The 19231-nt window shown below is 39.0% G+C and overlaps 1 protein-coding gene across 2 annotated transcripts in view; it reads right to left on the reverse strand.

Moving 5' to 3' along the window:
- Positions 1-19231, reverse strand: part of tmtc1 (transmembrane O-mannosyltransferase targeting cadherins 1) — an 85805-nt gene that overhangs the window by 53628 nt on the left and 12946 nt on the right. For both annotated transcript variants that reach the window (XM_044107556.1, XM_044107557.1), the window contains exons 3-4: positions 7822-7895; positions 359-535 (exon numbers count right to left, since the gene is read on the reverse strand). In XM_044107556.1, coding sequence (XP_043963491.1) covers positions 359-535; positions 7822-7895 — 251 coding nt within the window. The remainder of the gene's footprint in view (positions 1-358; positions 536-7821; positions 7896-19231) is intronic.

Here is a 19231-nt window from a genome sequence, read left to right on the forward strand (position 1 = left end):
CTAAATGTCAGTCAATCTAAGATGGCTGACTTCTGTTTGGAATAAATGGGTGCAAGAGAGTTTTCTAAAGGTTTTGAGGAGTTTTACAAATGTGTCCCATTTCATGCTTGTATGATAAAATTAAGCCAAGGCAGAAGGTATTTTACAATTTGCATGGGGGAGCTGTTAAGCTGTTCCTGCTGCAATTTTTCCGAATTCCCTGACTGATGCATCCAACCAATTCAGGGCATTTTTGTATATGTTTAAGCCTCCAAAAAGGTAATTTATTTGACAGAAGAATAATAGTACTGATAGACCAGGCCTTCACAGCCCTTGTGCTGCTTGGGCTTAACAACAAAGAAAAGGACTTTGTGCTTACTGTGTGAGAGGCTTGCGGCACAGCACCAGAGCATCATAGAGCAGACACACTCCAAACACAGTGATTCCTGTTTCCTTGACCAGCATTGCACAGGTACCCAGAAACAAGCTGATGAGCAGAGACCCTGGAGACACAGTGGAAGGGAACGAGTCTTCGGAGACCCATTCATCAATACTCCTGTGACACCAGAGAATAAAATGGCATTCACATTTTATTACAACCTCATATTTTCAAAGCATTTACATGAGTTTCCCATGCACACACACCCACACAACACCTTACATACATTCACAAGGGACTTTATAGAGTACATCTTGGAAGTATCAGCAAGGACACATTCAGAACTGCCTCATATCAGCCTCGTTGAATCTAAATTCAATTCTAGTTGAATTTAGATTCAAGTGGGTTTCAGAAAGACTCTTCAGAAATTTTGCAGCTCCTCTAGGATCTATATGATGACAGATCATCACTGTGGATTTGTTGGCTAAACATCCATAAGGTGATGGTCATGTTCCACCACATCACAAAGGTGTTCTGTTGGCCTGAGATCTGGTGAGCATGGAGACTATTGGACCACAGTGAACTTACTGCTATGCCCATCGCAATAAGAATTAAATCAATTAACCACACAATAAACTAAAATGGGCTTGATAATAAAATGAGGGCAATAACTTTTAAGCAGCACTGTATGTCACACCAATTACTACCACCATTATTCAGATCTTTTAAATTGTTTTTCTAGTTGTTTTACTGCCAATTGAACAGTGAACATAGAATTGCTTCCTTTGATTTTATGTAAAGATTTATGATTTCTGCTTAAACTTACCCTATTTTTTTGGACTATAAGCTGCTTGTCATGAAGTGTGGTGATGGATGGTGAGACAGACGCGGTGGAATCAGGTAGAAGTGAAAATGATAATGATTTAATGATGACAAAACAGTACAAAAATCCAAACAGTCCAAAATCCTAGCAGCACAGCAGAGCGGAATATAAAGGCTCAGCACTGGTAGCAACAGGGTATACGAAGGACAGCAGACGATGGACTCAGAAACACATTCGACAACTGACTAGCACCCGACGGGGAACAAAGGACACAGGTGAGGTTAAATACACAGAGGGTAATCACGGAATGAGACACACGTGGGAATAATCAAGGGGAACACAGGACAACACAGAGATTCAGAAACACAGAAAACTCAAAATAAATACACAGAGAACTCAAATCAACATAGAGAAAAACCCAAATCCTCACACTGCTACTTGTTTCCCAAGTAGCTGCCTGTTGCAGCTTTTCTGTGGATTTTTCTTCAACCACCAGAGGACTCTTTAGCAGGAAGTGAATCATTGGAAGTTAAAATTGGAAATCGAAGAAGAAAGTGCTGATTTTCAATTAGAACAAGCACATGCTAGCAGCAGGCATAACGGAGAAATGTTTTCAAACTCGTACCCTCTCATCAAGGAAACCACATAAAGAAGGTCATATGATGCCCTTTTAAGTCGAAGGCTATCGATTTGGCAGTACAGATCAATAGCTTGTAAGCTCGGGGTGAATGAATACATGGTTTGGCGTTGGAATCCTTAATAAATCCAGCAGATTTATTAAGATTTATTAAGCAGAGGGCTGCGTCCTTGTGGAAAACCACTGCTTTCGGTTTACCACAACGGCTTACAGCCCAGTGCGGCTTATATATGTACGTTTCCAGTTGTTTTTTGTTTTTTAACTTTTAGATGCGGCTTTTAGTATGGTGCACTTTATAGTCCAGAAAATACGGTAAGTTAAATGAATTATCACAATTCTAATTGGCTTATAGAATCACAATAGGGATATGCATTTCTGCATGCTCAGTCCTTGATCCATGCTTGACCTTTAGTGCTCCCATGAGATTGGGGGAGGCTTGTGTGTTCTGATACTATCAAACAATGTGTTTTTATGCTGCAACGGGAAGATTATTTTCATGACAGTCAGACCAAATGTTCAGCTTCCAAATGTGCATTTAGAGCACAGGTTTTGGATTGGCTGTGATAGTGCCCTGGGCAGGAGTGCCTGGCATGAGAAATCAGGAGATCATGTCTACACCACAGAGAGGTATGAACCTTTATGTTTCCTGAACATCTTCCTGGAGGCTTATAAAGCTTGTCAAACAGGTCTCTGTTCCTTTTGCACCACAGTGATGTAGCAATGTCAGTGTATGTAATTGATTGGATCATTTGCTATTTATACCAGCTAGGGATGCAAACAATCCATTTAAAATTAACTGTCAATGGGATTAGATTAAAATTAGTTCCAATCAATTAACTAATAGCGTTTGTTTATATATTCTTTCCGCATTATAGTTTGGCCACCAGGCACAAGAAGACGCTGATAGTCAGCTTTAAGTGGAGAAACAAAAATGGCTGTGGGAGCATCCCTAAACAGGAAAGTGAAACAGTCCAAACATAGTTTGTCGAATGCAAAATGCGCTTTATGTGGTTCTGTTTAGAAATTGTCAAGAAAACCTGAGATCATCCCACTTCCCCATGCTGGAGATTTTAGATTAACAGTAACAATAAATAAAATTATCTTTAAAATTAATCACACATATCTAGGCCCAACAGTAGACTTAAACTTCAATAAAATCAATCTGGTTATGTGTGTGTGTTGTTTTTGTCTCCTGCAAACTTTGCTTTAATTCTTTTTCTTTTTTCTATCTAATCATAAGAAATCATAGTCAGACAGAGAGAGTCATGAGACAGGAAGAGAAGGTTTCCTGGAAAAAGAGGAAGTAAGTTTCCAGCTCGCAGATTTATAAAAAGAGATGATTCCTCATTTCATGCAAGAAAGTTTTAAAGAATGAAATTACATTTTGAGTAATTGAATAAGCTTCAAAGTAAAATACTCATATTCATGTTAATTATATTAATATACTTGTAAGAATACTTGCACGTACACTTACAAGTAAAACAAGTTACTGTAACTTTGGTATCAAATAATTAGAATCATGGAATATTCTTGGTTTCTTTTCAGAAAACATCTGTAATAACTCACGTTAAGATTATAATAAGAGTAACTAATAAGTTATGATTATCATAAAATTATAAATAAATGATAAATCAGAGAAGGTAAAGAAGTTATAAATGTGATTGTGACATTGAACTTCAAACGGTATAAAAGGTGTAACTGCAATTAAAGATCATTGATGTTGTGTTCAAGGTAGATGGAAGGTGAAAGGTTAGGGAAAAATGGGAACTAACAGGAGAGCAGAGATGACCAGTACCTTAATTGGAAACAGATTGTTGAACTTAAACTTTTCAAAGAAAAGGTTGTGCAGACAACAGACATAGGAGGACCGTTGAGCAACCCTGGTTCATTAGAACAAACATCAGGACATAATGTCTCTGAGACAAAGATGGATATGAGAACAAAGGCAAAGAAGAAGAACTGGTGCCTTCCTCCCATGAGGTCGGCTCGTCTACATTTCAACGGACCAGAAAGATTGTGAGACAAGATGAAGGAAGCTTCAGAGCCGCAAGACAAGAAGCTGAGGAACGTTACACACGAGAAAGTCATCCTAAGACCCAAGACCTGCCGCTCTAAGTCAGTACTCTTCCTGCCGGCACCCAAGTCTTGTGTGACCTCACCATCCATGCAGAGACGAAAGCTCATCAGACCAACAGAGACCCCTGCCTTTGTTTATCAACCTCCTCCAGTTGCAACACCTTCTTCATCATCAGGCCAGTTCTGGGCCATACTCCGTCTGTCTCTCCCAAAGGTTCCCTCTTTAGTTCTCAGTGTCGGCATTATGGAAAAATAGGCTTTAATAAAATATTTAGCATAAAGAAAATCTAAAAGATGTTCACTGTAAAATGTAAAAGTAAAGTGTACTCAAAAAAAAAAGTGACCTGAACTCATTCCAGCCTAGTCTGTTGACTATACTAACTTAAACTTAGCAAAGACAACTTTCTACTGAGGCAAGTAATCAAACTCATCAGCAGCAAGTAACCCGAACTTGGAGTTATGAGTGAGCAAAACGCATCTGCATAACCAGCAAAAAACTCGGCATCATTCGGCAGCTCTCGTTGAACGCACATGCGCATTGGACACTGACGAGTGACGACGTGTTTGAAAGAAACGCCAAACTGTCAACAATACGGCGGTTGCTGCAGCTAAGTTTTGTCACGGTAAGTCCCACTGTTTTTTAGCAAACTTATATTCGTTATCTCGGCCGTATAATTCATCCGTAAGTCCAGGTTTTGAGGTTAACTTTATGTGTAATGATTTAGCGATGCCTGGGACTAACGTTAGTCGAAAATATCATGTTTATTTAGTGGCAACAAGATGGAGCGGCAGTGCAAAAAAGCTGTCCGGGGCGCAAAACAAAAAAAGGAAAAGGGATAAGGATAAAGATGTTGGCGGGTTATGATGAGTAGACTGCCATAGGTGGGACAGCTGTAAACTGTAGGAGAAGCAGCCGTGATGAAGAAGTGTAGGGTCACCAGATTTGGGTTTCTGAAAAGGAGAACACTTCTTTTTTTGTTGGCGGGGGGTAGAATCGGACACACATGCGCCAACGGGGGGTGGAGATGGGGGAGAACCAGAAATCGGTAGCACATGTGTGTACATGTGCTACCGATTTCTTTGCCATTCAAAGAAACCTGGAATGGAGTAGTGGAACGGAGTGGCAATGTAATCACAATGCACTGTAAGCTATGTAATGTGTTTTGAGGCAGTTGACCAAAATCCCGGAGGATTTTTAAATTCCCCCCGGACATTTTTTTAGGTCTGAAAAGTAGGACATGTCCGGGAAAAAGAGGACGTCTGGTCACCCTAAAGAAGTGTTATGTTGATATGTAATTGTGGTGTTGCTTCTATTGTTGTTAGGACTGCGAAGACCCAGACGTGTCTCACACCCCATTGGGATCCTGACCATCATTCCTGAGGACAGGTGTAGTGGTTATAAAACTATTTTAGACAACTAAAAGCGAAAACAAGATCTAGTGATCTGCGATCGATTGTTTTGGTCTTTCAAGTTCGGTGCTACAGACAGATATGCTAAAGGGTAGCCTAAGTTTAATGAAGTCTAAAAACAATGTATTTTCTTTAATGTTACTTTTCCGGCTATGTTAGTTTATAATTCTTGAAAAGTTCAACCTTTTAGATTTTCAGTTATGACAGTTTGTTAATTGTTCGGGTTTCGGTTGGTTTTGTCTGATCGAATGTAGGGGAACGTTAATGTAACGGTTCTGCTCCTCCATTACAACACTGGAGACGAAAGTAGTAACATTGTGTCCGTGTTTTCATTATTCCCCTACAGTTCTTACTCCTAAGGGGCGTAACACAGGCAGGCCTCCACTGACTCACTGCACCTCCAGTCTTCAAGTACTGCCATCATTTTGGAAGGAAGTCTTGTCATGAATGATCTTGGGAATCTTCCACATGCCATGTGCTTGCTCTTTGGACTTATTTATACTCTGAATTTGGAGTACCCTCAACAACTGAAGTACACCTTTGACTTCATCCAAAGGGTGCTTCTGTCACTTGGACATAAATCCCTAAAACCAAAAATACAATCACTCAAAAATCTTCTGATGCAATGAGTGAATGTGATGTGACATTATGGATCAACGTTGATACCTTTACCCTTATTGGAAAAGTGATTTTTATTTCTTGTTTGATTCTTTTTTTGTTGGAGAGAGCATCATTGCATTTGCAGACTACTAAATGGTTTTATGTTAATGAGGAGAAACATTACTTCACTTCACTACTTCACTATTTACTTTATCAATGTTATGATAAATGTTGGGCTCTAGTATTGAGAATTGAGTTTTTGTTTCACACCAGTCAACAAAGACATTTAAGCAGGAATTCTCAAAGTTTTAAAGACTGAGGGCCATTTGAAGGATTCAATATTAGATTGAAGGCTACCCTAGAAAAAAAGTCGTGTCATTTTTTTCCTTAAAAAAGTCTATGGAAGACTTTGTTTCCAGGTTAGTGTGTATGTAACCACACTTGAGAACCTTGTATTTAAGGTAAACTTGTTTAATTATTAAACATTTTTTTCCATTCAAACTGTTGTCTGTTGGCTCTTCGTTCCAATAACTTAACACTTTTGGTTCATCTTACTTGAACATATCAAGGCAATCGATTTCCTAATATTTTGCAAGTAATGTGAACTCTTAAACGTGTAAGTATAACTTATTTCTATGAGTACTGCTTAATTGACATAACTCACAATTTGAAGTAGTCATAATTGACATTTTATAGTCAACTTTACTAATGATTTTGAGTTAACGGCACTCAGGTTTACTGCCTTTATGTGAGTGGTCTAAACATAGTTATTTTTAGCAATAACACCTTAAAATGAATTAGCTACTTTACTTGGAGATTTTGAGGCAATCGGTTTCCTAACTTTTTTTAAGTAAAGTGAACTTATTACATTTTACAGTGTTGTGGGCATTCAATTAATGAGTCACCTGAAAGTTCTTTGATGGTTGTAAGATAGCTATGATGTTTGATTCTGGAGAAGAAAAGTAGAAAATGTTTTATAGGTTGCTTTTAGCCCAAAACTATAAGTAAAACAACATCCCAACTAACCCTAACCCTCATCTGGGTCACTAAATCCAACCTGGTTCAGTAACAAGAGCAAGTTGTAATAAAAGAGAAGGAGCGACCGCTAACAGGTGAGCTCTGTGAAACTAGTTGGCTGCAGGCTGCTCAGTCTGGCTAATTCACAGGGGGGAGAAGGGTGGGACACCTGGATGGAGGTCGTCAGAAACCAGGCGAATCGTTTCTCGATGCCAACTTTAAACACAGTTTACTTCAGTTCTGGACAGGGTAAATTCCAGCAGATTTAGGAAAGTCAATTCATCTGTTAGATGGAGAGCTGTACTTCCTCTCAGAAGAGGAAGTACAGAGTGAGGGAATAGAGTTGCACAACAACAAAATATGAACACTCAATAAGCTCAAGCAGTTCCTGTCCATTTTGTTGACACGGCGTGGCAAGTAAAGTATGCAGTCCTTGATAGTTCTCTATTCATTAGGGATGAACTGCTATTAATCTCCCATGATGAAAAGAATATATTTTCTTTTTCTATTAGGCATCCTAATAGGCTCATGTTTTGTTATATTTCATATGTCTGAGGTCAAAATTTTCTTCAGTCAGACTTTAATACAGCTAACAATACTTTTTAATACAATGACATGCTTTTTTCTTTAGAATTGAGCATATTATGAGAAATGGTCTGGTCATGTTATGAAAGATTGTCAATTCTCTTCATATAAGAAAAAATATTTTTTTTAGAAAAAAAAGAAATAGCTGCTTATCAATCGTTAGTCAGTTTATGCATCAACTTTAGATGAATTATTCCGTAATACCAATGAAGTAACTGCATTGATGAATGTAGCGATGTGTCAGTCCAAAGTTCCCATAAGATGAACTTTATAAGCTTGTGTGAATGAGGACACTGTGACTCAGAGTTGCCTTACCTAATATAAAGGTGGAACGTCAGCAGGAACAGCAGACAAGCCAAGACATCACTTCTGCCCACAATACCAGACACCTGCAACACATACATGCAGAGATTTCAGAAGAGTTAATCAGCTAAAGTAGGGTGGAATAAAGTAGAATAGGCTGCTGAAGAGCCTACTAGATTTCAAAGAACACCCTCTATGTTACAAATTCAGCTAAAAACTGCAATTACAGAGTTGTGCACTGATAATGTGAAGGTCAGAAAGATTACCAATATAATATTTAGACATACACAAAACCATTATCCAGGGATTGGAATTGATGATCAATGACCTTTGCAAGTCTAATACTGAAAATGTTATTTTATCTTCCATTAAGTCATTGAATGCATCAATCTCACAATTTTTGTTCAATAAACATATCAGCCAATATCAACAGCATGTATTTAGAAATGCTTTTCTTGGACTTAAAACAATAGATAACAGTAAGAGGAATTACCTTTCATGGATTAATGGGGATACTTTTATAATACTTTAATTATCTGCTAAATTCAAAGCTATTATGTACATCAAAAACTCCACTACACATTATTTCTTTTGTTATACTCTTAAACAGATAAACAGATTAGATCTAACAAAAACAGGAAAATGGTCCTAACAGAGAGCAGGGTTTCCCCCAGAAAACTTGCTAAACCCAGTGGTCTTAAGTTGGCAGGAAATGTAAAAATATTACTGGGTAATTATATATGTTACAAGAAGACATTGTCAGTGAAATGCTAATGCACAACTACGGAGTCTTAAAAACAACAAATAAAAAAATACTATTAAAATAAATATCAATTATTTGAACATTTGTTAAACCCAAAATAAGTCAGCAACTGCTTATGCCCCCCTACCCCCTCCATAAATGCTAATATTTTAACACAGAGAAATTTAACATTTGGCCAATGAGAAAGTCTAAATATGTCCCATACATTATTAAATATATAGAACAGACTGTAGAACATCAACATATTTAGAAAATGTGTAATTAAACAAGTATACTGGGAATATGAAGACAGCAATGGGTATGGGCCAAATGCCTGCTACATTCACTTGTGTGACACAGCGCCTCCAGAGGTGAGATAAAGCACTGCACTGCTTCAGCCTGGTCTTCTGTCATGTATTTTAACAGGCAAGAAAAAAAATTGGATTTTGATCATAAAATGTTGAAATTACCAATAAGAAAACCAATTTATAAAAATTTCAAGTGGACAAATTGATTGCTTTCATCATCTATTTGACTTCTCGTGACCTTATTTTTACTTATCAGAATTACAGGTGAGACACTGCCTTACTTGCCCCCTATGACTGCAGTCTTGTCTTATAGTAGTGTCTGAGCAAATATTTTTGGTGAAATATTTAATTTAATCAAATTTTTATTTAAAATTTCAAATACTTGATTAATCGTCAGATTAATTTATGGATTACTTGATTTCAAAACTAATAGTTTACAACAGCTGAACATGACAGGTTCCGTGAAATAACTGCTTTATTAAGTATTTGAATAATTTATTTAATTTAGATTAAACAAGCCAGGTTAAATAACCTTTTGAACTATGTCGGGGAAGTTGGTAGATGTGGAGGGGTTCCCATGCAAGAACACTTGAAATATGTAATTTGGCTTGTCTTTGCACACCAACTGGAATAATGCAAAGTATTATGTAGTATGGGGCATGTGTGAAAAAATGTGTGTATGATTGGGCACTGCTGAACTGCAGTTTCTCCAAAACAAACTTGGTACTTTGGGATATATCTTAGTAACTATGTCTGGGGGTCCTTAAATATCTACTAATAATTTCCCATTTACAGGTAAAAGCCAGTAAATTAGAATATTTTGAAAAACTTGATTTATTTCACTAATTGCATTCAAAAGGTGTAACTTGTACATTATATTTATTCATTGCACACAGACTGATGCATTCAAATGTTTATTTCATTTAATTTTGATGATTTGAAGTGGCAACAAATGAAAATCCAAAATTCCGTGTCACAAAATTAGACTATTGTGTAAGGGTTAAATTTTGAAGACACCTGGTGCCACAAACTAATCAGCTGATTAACTTTGTTGTCAATTTCTTCTCCCCTCACCAGCTTTCCCATTCCCTGTTTGTAGTAAAACAACAACAAAAAAAAGAGTGCAACTGCAAATATCTATAGATATCACTTTTCTGGAGATGAAAATGCCAGCATAACTGATAAGGCTGTTCCTGATGATTAACTGATGCAGAAACGTTAATCAACATAAAGAATACTCCTCAGTCCATTTTGAAAAGCTTTTGTTAAAGGAAATAGGAGTGAAGGATTTAATATATCCAAAGCATGTTAATATTGATAAACTTCTTGAAAAATTAAATCCAAATAGTTCTAAGCCTGGTAGTTGGGGTAACTAGGCGGTCCACCAGCGGTCAACCATGTTTTTGTATTAAAAGATGTTAAGTTGACAGGAAGTGTTAAATTATTAGTGGGTAACTAACTATATGTTACAGGTAGACAATGTCAGTGAAATGCTATTTAAATCCACAACTAGGGAGTATTAAAAACAATCAAAACAAAATAAATTTGATTTAATAGTTTCAGCATACATAAATTAAAATATCTTAAATTGTTTAACATTTAGATTTAAGATTTTAAGGAGCTGGCAAATTTACTTCATAAAAGTTCAAAGAACAATTTTCATAGATTGTGAACTTGTGAACAAACAGAGCTCAAACTCAAAGATTAAATTTACAGCATCAGATTGTAGCTATGGTAACCAAAGTCTATCTCGATAAACTACAATTATCACTGATTGCTTTTGAGGTTGACCAGTTAAACTTTTCCCACTCTTGCAGCTTTCACTAATTTCATGTTATTAGTGTTGCTGATGTTCTTGCTGATGATTTGGTACTACTGTCCTTTGGCTGTGAAAGCGGGTGTGGTTGGGCCAATGGCTTAATGCTAACTTTTGTTAAAAACAAAACAACTTTTGGTTTTAACAAAAGGTCTCTACATCCTTTTACATCAACTCTCCAGCTTGAAACTGTTCCCCCTCTATAACACAGAAGCTATTTTTTTTTTTCACAAACTCTTTAATTGTGCTTATTCCGCTCATCATAAACAATAAGTCCTGTTAATTTGGTAACATTTACTCATTATTTATCAAAGTTATGAGGTTACCCCACAGGACAGCGCACAGAGTAAAAAAAAACCCCAACAAACTCTTGGGGTTTTAATTATATTCAGTGAAAAATTAACATTGGTCAGTGGGGACATGCTCACTTGGCTGATCTCTACACTTCAACAACCCCTAAAAATTTTTAATACGCACCTAGTACATTTTTTTTCTTGTTTGCGATGTGTGAGCTCCTGTTACGTTTTCGCCTCAGCGGAGTCCACTCGGACCCCCTCAGCTACCACCCCCAGCGTCAGCATCAAACTGACAACCACTTCGGACTGTCAAAATAAGAGCAACACATACCCTACAAAATAAAAGCCTTCACATTTTTCACAGCAGGTAATTTCTGTTTTGGGGATTATATGACTGGTTTAACCCAACCACTGTTACATAAGAGATTAGTGAGGCTTTTTACAATGAAGCTTACTGAAAATTTCAAAAGTGGCTTTTTTTGTTTTTTACTGGCCACTGTTTTTTTCTTTCAATTACAAACCCCACCAGTACAAGCAAATTATATAAAATATATGATTTATTCTTAACTCTATTAATCCAAATTACTAACAATAAGTTTACTAATCATATGTATGTAATAATTCCAGATGCACTTGAACGTAATCTGTGCTCTGTGCTCCCAAGGTTGTTGTTTATTGGTTGCCATGGCAACAAGTCTGGTTGTGACATTAAGTGACAGACTGAGAAAAAAAATAATAATACAATCACCATTTCAATCTGGATAGACTCACACAGAGAAAGAGAAACAGTTAGAGGATTTAATGATCCGAAATTTTTGGCGCTCGAACCCGGCGGAAGACTTGTGAGCTGAGGATCACCAGGCAGGTGATCGGTCCAGGTTTAGCTCAGGGTAGTCTTCCCCCCGGTCCGAATACTGGTGGTGGAACGGAGCCTTGAACGAAGGAGCAGAGAGGGAGCTAGGAAGATGTCCCTGGGATGATGGTGGAGATGGGGAGGAGGTGGGTTGAAGCACGGCTGACGAGCGAGAAGATCCGGGAAAGCTTGTCCTTTGAAGGGATCCGTGAACGACGATTGGCTGAAGCGGTGCGGCGCACCTGTCCCGATTGGCTGCAGCGGGGGCGTGGTGAGTGTCTGATGTGGGACGGCTGTGTTTTGTCTCCCAGCTTGAATTTTCGCCTAGGCTTCATTTGTCTACATTTTTCCCAGGACAAATTGTATTGTTTGTTCGTAAAACGTGGCAATATTCAGAGCAATTATCAAATAGGATGAAATATTTCATAAAGCATAAAGAGACAAAGTTTGTTAAATTTTAAATCATGGCTTCTATTAAGTAAAATTAAATGATGGGCCACATAAAGAGAAATTTGCTTTGTTCTCTCTTGTTTCTAGAACTGACAGAAACCATAGATTTATTAGCAGAGAGAATATACATTTTACATATCCAAAACATCAGCATCTCAGCTATAAGCTACACTGTAAAATGTAAAAGTAAAGTGTACTCAAAAAGAAAAGTGACCTGAACTCATTCCAGCCTAGTCTGTTGACTATACTAACTTAAACTTAGCAAAGACAACTTTCTACTGAGGCAAGTAATCAAACTCATCAGCAGCAAGTAACCCGAACTTGGAGTTATGAGTGAGCAAAACGCATCTGCATAACCAGCAAAAAACTCGGCATCATTCGGCAGCTCTCGTTGAACGTACATGCGCATTGGACACTGACGGGTGACGACGTGTTTGAAAGAAGCTCCAAACTGTCAACAATACGGCGGTTGCTGCAGCGAAGTTTTGTCACGGTAAGTCCCACTGTTTTTTAGCAAACTTATATTCGTTATCTCGGCCGTATAATTCATCTGGAAGTCCAGGTTTTGAGGTTAACTTTATGTGTAATGATTTAGCGATGCCTGGGACTAACGTTAGTTGAAAATATCATGTTTATTTAGTGGCAACAAGATGGAGCGGCAGTGCAAAAAAGCTGTCCGGGGCGCAAAACAAAAAAAGGAAAAGGGATAAGGATAAAGATGTTGGCGGGTTAAAAAAGCCGCTGTACTGTCATAGAAGGCTTATGATGAGTAGACTGCCATAGGTGGGACAGCTGTAAACTGTAGGAGAAGCAGCCGTGATGAAGAAGTGTAGGGTCACCAGATTTGGGTTTCTGAAAAGGAGGACACTTCTTTTTTTGTTGGTGGGGGGGTAGAATCAGCGGACACACATGCGCCAACGGGGGGTGGAGATGGGGGATAAGGGGGGTGGGGGTGTAGAACCAGCGGTAGCACAAGAAATATGGAATATTCTTGGTTTCTTTTCAGAAAACATCTGTAATAACTCACGTTAAGATTATAATAAGAGTAACTAATAAGTTATGATTATCATAAAATTATAAATAAATGATAAATCAGAGAAGGTAAAGAAGTTATAAATGTGATTGTGACATTGAACTTCAAACGGTATAAAAGGTGTAACTGCAATTAAAGATCATTGATGTTGTGTTCAAGGTAGATGGAAGGTGAAAGGTTAGGGAAAAATGGGAACTAACAGGAGAGCAGAGATGACCAGTACCTTAATTGGAAACAGATTGTTGAACTTAAACTTTTCAAAGAAAAGGTTGTGCAGACAACAGACATAGGAGGACCGTTGAGCAACCCTGGTTCATTAGAACAAACATCAGGACATAATGTCTCTGAGACAAAGATGGATATGAGAACAAAGGCAAAGAAGAAGAACTGGTGCCTTCCTCCCATGAGGTCGGCTCGTCTACATTTCAACGGACCAGAAAGATTGTGAGACAAGATGAAGGAAGCTTCAGAGCCGCAAGACAAGAAGCTGAGGAACGTTACACACGAGAAAGTCATCCTAAGACCCAAGACCTGCCGCTCTAAGTCAGTACTCTTCCTGCCGGCACCCAAGTCTTGTGTGACCTCACCATCCATGCAGAGACGAAGCTCATCAGACCACCAGAGACCCCTGCCTTTGTTTATCAACCTCCTCCAGTTGCAACACCTTCTTCATCATCAGGCCAGTTCTGGGCCATACTCCGTCTTTCTCTCCCAAAGGTTCCCTCTTTAGTTCTCAGTGTCGGCATTATGGAAAAATAGGCTTTAATAAAATATTTAGCATAAAGAAAATCTAAAAGATGTTCACTGTAAAATGTAAAAGTAAAGTGTACTCAAAAAAAAAAGTGACCTGAACTCATTCCAGCTTAGTCTGTTGACTATACTAACTTAAACTTAGCAAAGACAACTTTCTACTGAGGCAAGTAATCAAACTCATCAGCAGCAAGTAACCCGAACTTGGAGTTATGAGTGAGCAAAACGCATCTGCATAACCAGCAAAAAACTCGGCATCATTCGGCAGCTCTCGTTGAACGCACATGCGCATTGGACACTGACGAGTGACGACGTGTTTGAAAGAAACGCCAAACTGTCAACAATACGGCGGTTGCTGCAGCTAAGTTTTGTCACGGTAAGTCCCACTGTTTTTTAGCAAACTTATATTCGTTATCTCGGCCGTATAATTCATCCGTAAGTCCAGGTTTTGAGGTTAACTTTATGTGTAATGATTTAGCGATGCCTGGGACTAACGTTAGTCGAAAATATCATGTTTATTTAGTGGCAACAAGATGGAGCGGCAGTGCAAAAAAGCTGTCCGGGGCGCAAAACAAAAAAAGGAAAAGGGATAAGGATAAAGATGTTGGCGGGTTATGATGAGTAGACTGCCATAGGTGGGACAGCTGTAAACTGTAGGAGAAGCAGCCGTGATGAAGAAGTGTAGGGTCACCAGATTTGGGTTTCTGAAAAGGAGAACACTTCTTTTTTTGTTGGCGGGGGGGGTAGAATCGGCGGACACACATGCGCCAACGGGGGGTGGAGATGGGGGAGAACCAGAAATCGGTAGCACATGTGTGTACATGTGCTACCGATTTCTTTGCCATTCAAAGAAACCTGGAATGGAGTAGTGGAACGGAGTGGCAATGTAATCACAATGCACTGTAAGCTATGTAATGTGTTTTGAGGCAGTTGACCAAAATCCCGGAGGATTTTTAAATTCCCCCCGGACATTTTTTTAGGTCTGAAAAGTAGGACATGTCCGGGAAAAAGAGGACGTCTGGTCACCCTAAAGAAGTGTTATGTTGATATGTAATTGTGGTGTTGCTTCTATTGTTGTTAGGACTGCGAAGACCCAGACGTGTCTCACACCCCCATTGGGATCCTGACCATCATTCCTGAGGACAGGCAGGCCTCCACTGACTCACTGCACCTCCAGTCTTCATGTACTGCCATCATTTTGGAAGGAAGTCTTGTCATGAATGATCTTGGGAATCTTCCACATGCCATGTGCTTGCTCTTTGGACTTATTTATACTCTGAATTTGGAATACCCTCAACAACTGAAGTACACCTTTGACTTCATCCAAAGGGTGCTTCTGTCACTTGGACATAAATCCCTAAAACCAAAAATACAATCACTCAAAAATCTTCTGATGCAATGAGTGAATGTGATGTGACATTATGGATCAACGTTGATACCTTTACCCTTATTGGAAAAGTGATTTTTATTTCTTGTTTGATTCTTTTTTTGTTGGAGAGAGCATCATTGCATTTGCAGACTACTAAATGGTTTTATGTTAATGAGGAGAAACATTACTTCACTTCACTACTTCATTATTTACTTTATCAATGTTATGATAAATGTTAGGCTCTAGTATTGAGAATTGAGTTTTTGTTTCACACCAGTCAGCAAAGACATTTAAGCAGGGATTCTCAAAGTTTTAAAGACTGAGGGCCATTTGAAGGATACCTGCACACAGGAATGAACAACAAGGGATTACTGAGAGTATATCTAAGGGAAAGCACAAAGAAATAGCTCTAGAGGGCTCTGGGTACCATTACTGGCATAACACTAAAGCGATGAAGTGCTGGCAGTCTGCTCCTTAAGAATCCCGGCGATGATGAGCTGAGGCAACACAGGTGTGCTGCAGCGTGGTACACGCCTCACCATGGCGATGGCGACGGAGAGAAGCAGGAAGGCGAAGACGGACAGCAGGTGGACTAACTATTAAAGACACATTATATCTCATCTGCTATGTGTAATTCAGCAGGTTTTGCCAACCAACTGAGGGATAGCTGTGGAGTCAGAATCACGTAATTAAAAAATACAAAGTTTGTACTGACAAGGATTCATTTGGTTTACACAGAAGTTACTTAGGCTGCATTCACACTGCAGCCTGAAGTAACCCAATTCCGATTTTTTGTCAAATCAGATTTTTTTTGCAGGGGCTGTTCACGCTACTAAACTTATGCGACCTATATGTGTTCTGCAGTGTGAACCTGCAGTAGGTCACACTGTTTTGCTATCATATTATTTTTGTTGCGTTTTAGAAATGTTTATTTCGTAAGAAAGTGTGGCGGGAATTTTCCACATGTTAACATTATGGCTCCTCCTTGCAGGAGCCTGTTTTATGCTAGGGATTGACTTACCTCGATGCCCATGTGTGAAATACAGATGGAGAATTCAAGAAAACAACTGATGCTCCTGTCATTCATTACCACAATAAGAGAAGCCACCAGACTGATGTTCTGTTGAATTGTTGGTTGTAATTCTGTGGGTATTTGTTTGGGGAGTATTGTTTAACACCAATGTTTTTTTTTTTTTACTTTCCTACCTGGTAGTATAATTGCCTCCGCCCCTTAATTAGTCCAGGCACTGTTTTAAAAGCCAGGTGTATGGAATCAGTGGTGGTTGGCTCCCTCCTATTGTCTGGAATGTTTGTGAGGTTGTGGATTGTAAAGAGATGTCCAAAGAACTATATAAAGAAATAATTTAGAGCTCTATGACGGCAGTGCTTTGTGCGTGCTGTGGAAGAGGAAGATGATGATGAGGATGAGTTGCAACTGTAAAAGACTCTGTTATTTCACTTGACCTCTCTCATCTCAGCCTCACCCAGCAACAGGAGTTGGAGGCCATTATTCCTTCAGATCTCTTCAAAGAACAACCAGGTTCAACAGACTTGGTGGAACATGATATTCGTCTGAAGACCAGTGTCCCCATCCGGCAACGAATGGATCATATCCCAGAGAAGATGTCTCCTGTGTTAAAGGAGGAAATCGAGGTCATGTTGAAGCTTGGCGTGATTGAACCATCTACCAGTGAATGCAGCAACCCGGTGGTTTTGGTTATCAAGAAGGAAGGGAGCATCCGGTTTTGCATTGACTTAAGAAAGGTAAATGCTCAATCAGACTTTGATGCCTACCCATAACCAAGGTTGGATGATCTCATTGAATGTGTTGGCCAGGCTAAATATATAAGTACTTTAGATCTTTGCAAGGGATACTGGCAGGTTCCTCTAGCAGATGCTGCTAAGCCTCTGACTGCCTTCAGGACCCCGCAGGGATTATGGCAGTTTACAAAGATGCCCTTTGGACTCCATGGCGCACCCGCCACATTTCAAAGACTGATGAATAAGGTACTGTCAGGCATGGAGTCATTTACTGCAGCTTACCTTGACGATATTGTCATTTACAGCAACTCATGGCAAGAACACCTGATTCATCTGAGACGGGTGCTGCAGACCATTAAGCAAGCCGGCCTGACTATTCATCCCAAGAAATGTTCATTGGCAAAGAAGGAGCTCCAGTATTTAGGCCATATCCTGGGTGGAGGAGTCATAAAGCCAGTGAAAGACAAGGTGGAGGCAATCAAAGCAGCAGAGAGACCAACAACCAGAAGACAAGTCAGGTCCTTTTTGGGCCTGGTAGGTTGGTACAGTCGATTTATCAGGAACTTTTCTGCTAGAGCAGCTCCTCTTTCTGACCTCACTGGGACATCAAAAATAAAAATTGTGTGGGGAGAAGCACAGGAGAAGGCCTTCCAGGATTTGAAGCAGGCACTGTGTCAAGAACCTGTGCTCCAGAGACCAAACTTTACTTTACCCTTCACTGTTCAGACTGATGCATCTGCCAGGGGAATTGGTGGGGTTCTTTTGCAGGGAGAAGAAGAGAAGAAACCAGTTGCCTACATTAGTAGGAAGTTGTTTCCGCGAGAGACCAGATATTCGACACTGGAATTGGAGTGTCTGGCTATCAAATGGACAATTGACTCTCTCAGATATTATCTTCTGGGGCGAGAGTTCACTCTTGAGACTGACCATCGGGCACTGAAATGGTTGGAAGCCATGAAAGACACGAACAGTCGCATAACACGATGGTTCCTGTCTCTCCAACCTTATCGGTTTAAGATAGGTTACATTCCAGGAAAAGAGTTCCACAGTTGCAGACTTTTTGTCTCGCTGTGAACAGCGAGTCTCCTGAAGGGGAGGGAAGTGTGAGGGATTTATCCCTCCTTAACAGGTGGTGTTGTTTTTTGTGCTGTTTGTTTTATTTTTGTTTGGGCCCAGCTTGTTTTTGTTTTGTTGAATTGTTGGTTGCAATTCTGTGGGTATTTGTTGGGGGAGTACTGTTTAACACCAATGTTTTTTTTTACTTTCCTACGTGGTAGTATAATTGTCTCCGCCTCTTAATTAGTCCAGGCACTGTTTTAAAAGCCAGGTGTACGGAATCAGTGGTGGTTGGCTCCCTCCTATTGTCTGTAATGTTTGTGAGGCTGTGGATTGTAAAGAGATGTCCAAAGAACTATATAAAGAAATAATTTAGAGCTCTATGACGGCTGGACTTTGTCGTATTTTTTCAGCGCAAACCAACAATCATACACAATTTACAATTTTAATCAGAAGAGAGATATCAGCCAAAGAAAACATTAATAAAATTTGACCTCATTGATTATTGCATTGTCTTTCTTGCTGTTATATTGTTAGAAGTTTTAATTAGTTATGGTCTAAATTAAAATATTTATTTATAATTAATTATATTTAATTTTAGACTTGTGCATACTACTTTTTAGATTTTCCTGGAAAAAAAATACACAAAAATCTGAAATTATATTCAATTCAGTAATAAAAATAGTGAAGCAGGGGCTCACAAAGTCATTTAACAAATTCTTCAATAAGAAATGTAATTTTACAGTTTGTCCATAAAGCTACACTTGCACTAAGCATCAGATACAGCAGGCTGCTGTGTTCCATCTATCTCTTGTCTTACTCAAACTGTGGTCCACGGGTGCCCCTAGTGGTCCAAGAGGTATTACATGTACACAACCGTTGATTTATTGTGACATGAGCTAAAAGTGCGACACTACAGTTAGTTTACCAAATTATTTTAAAGACTGTGTTTAAAAATAATTAAGGGATAAATGGCTTAAGACCGAGC

This window comes from Gambusia affinis, linkage group LG23, assembly GCF_019740435.1.
Source record: "Gambusia affinis linkage group LG23, SWU_Gaff_1.0, whole genome shotgun sequence".
Lineage (NCBI taxonomy): Eukaryota > Metazoa > Chordata > Actinopteri > Cyprinodontiformes > Poeciliidae > Gambusia > Gambusia affinis.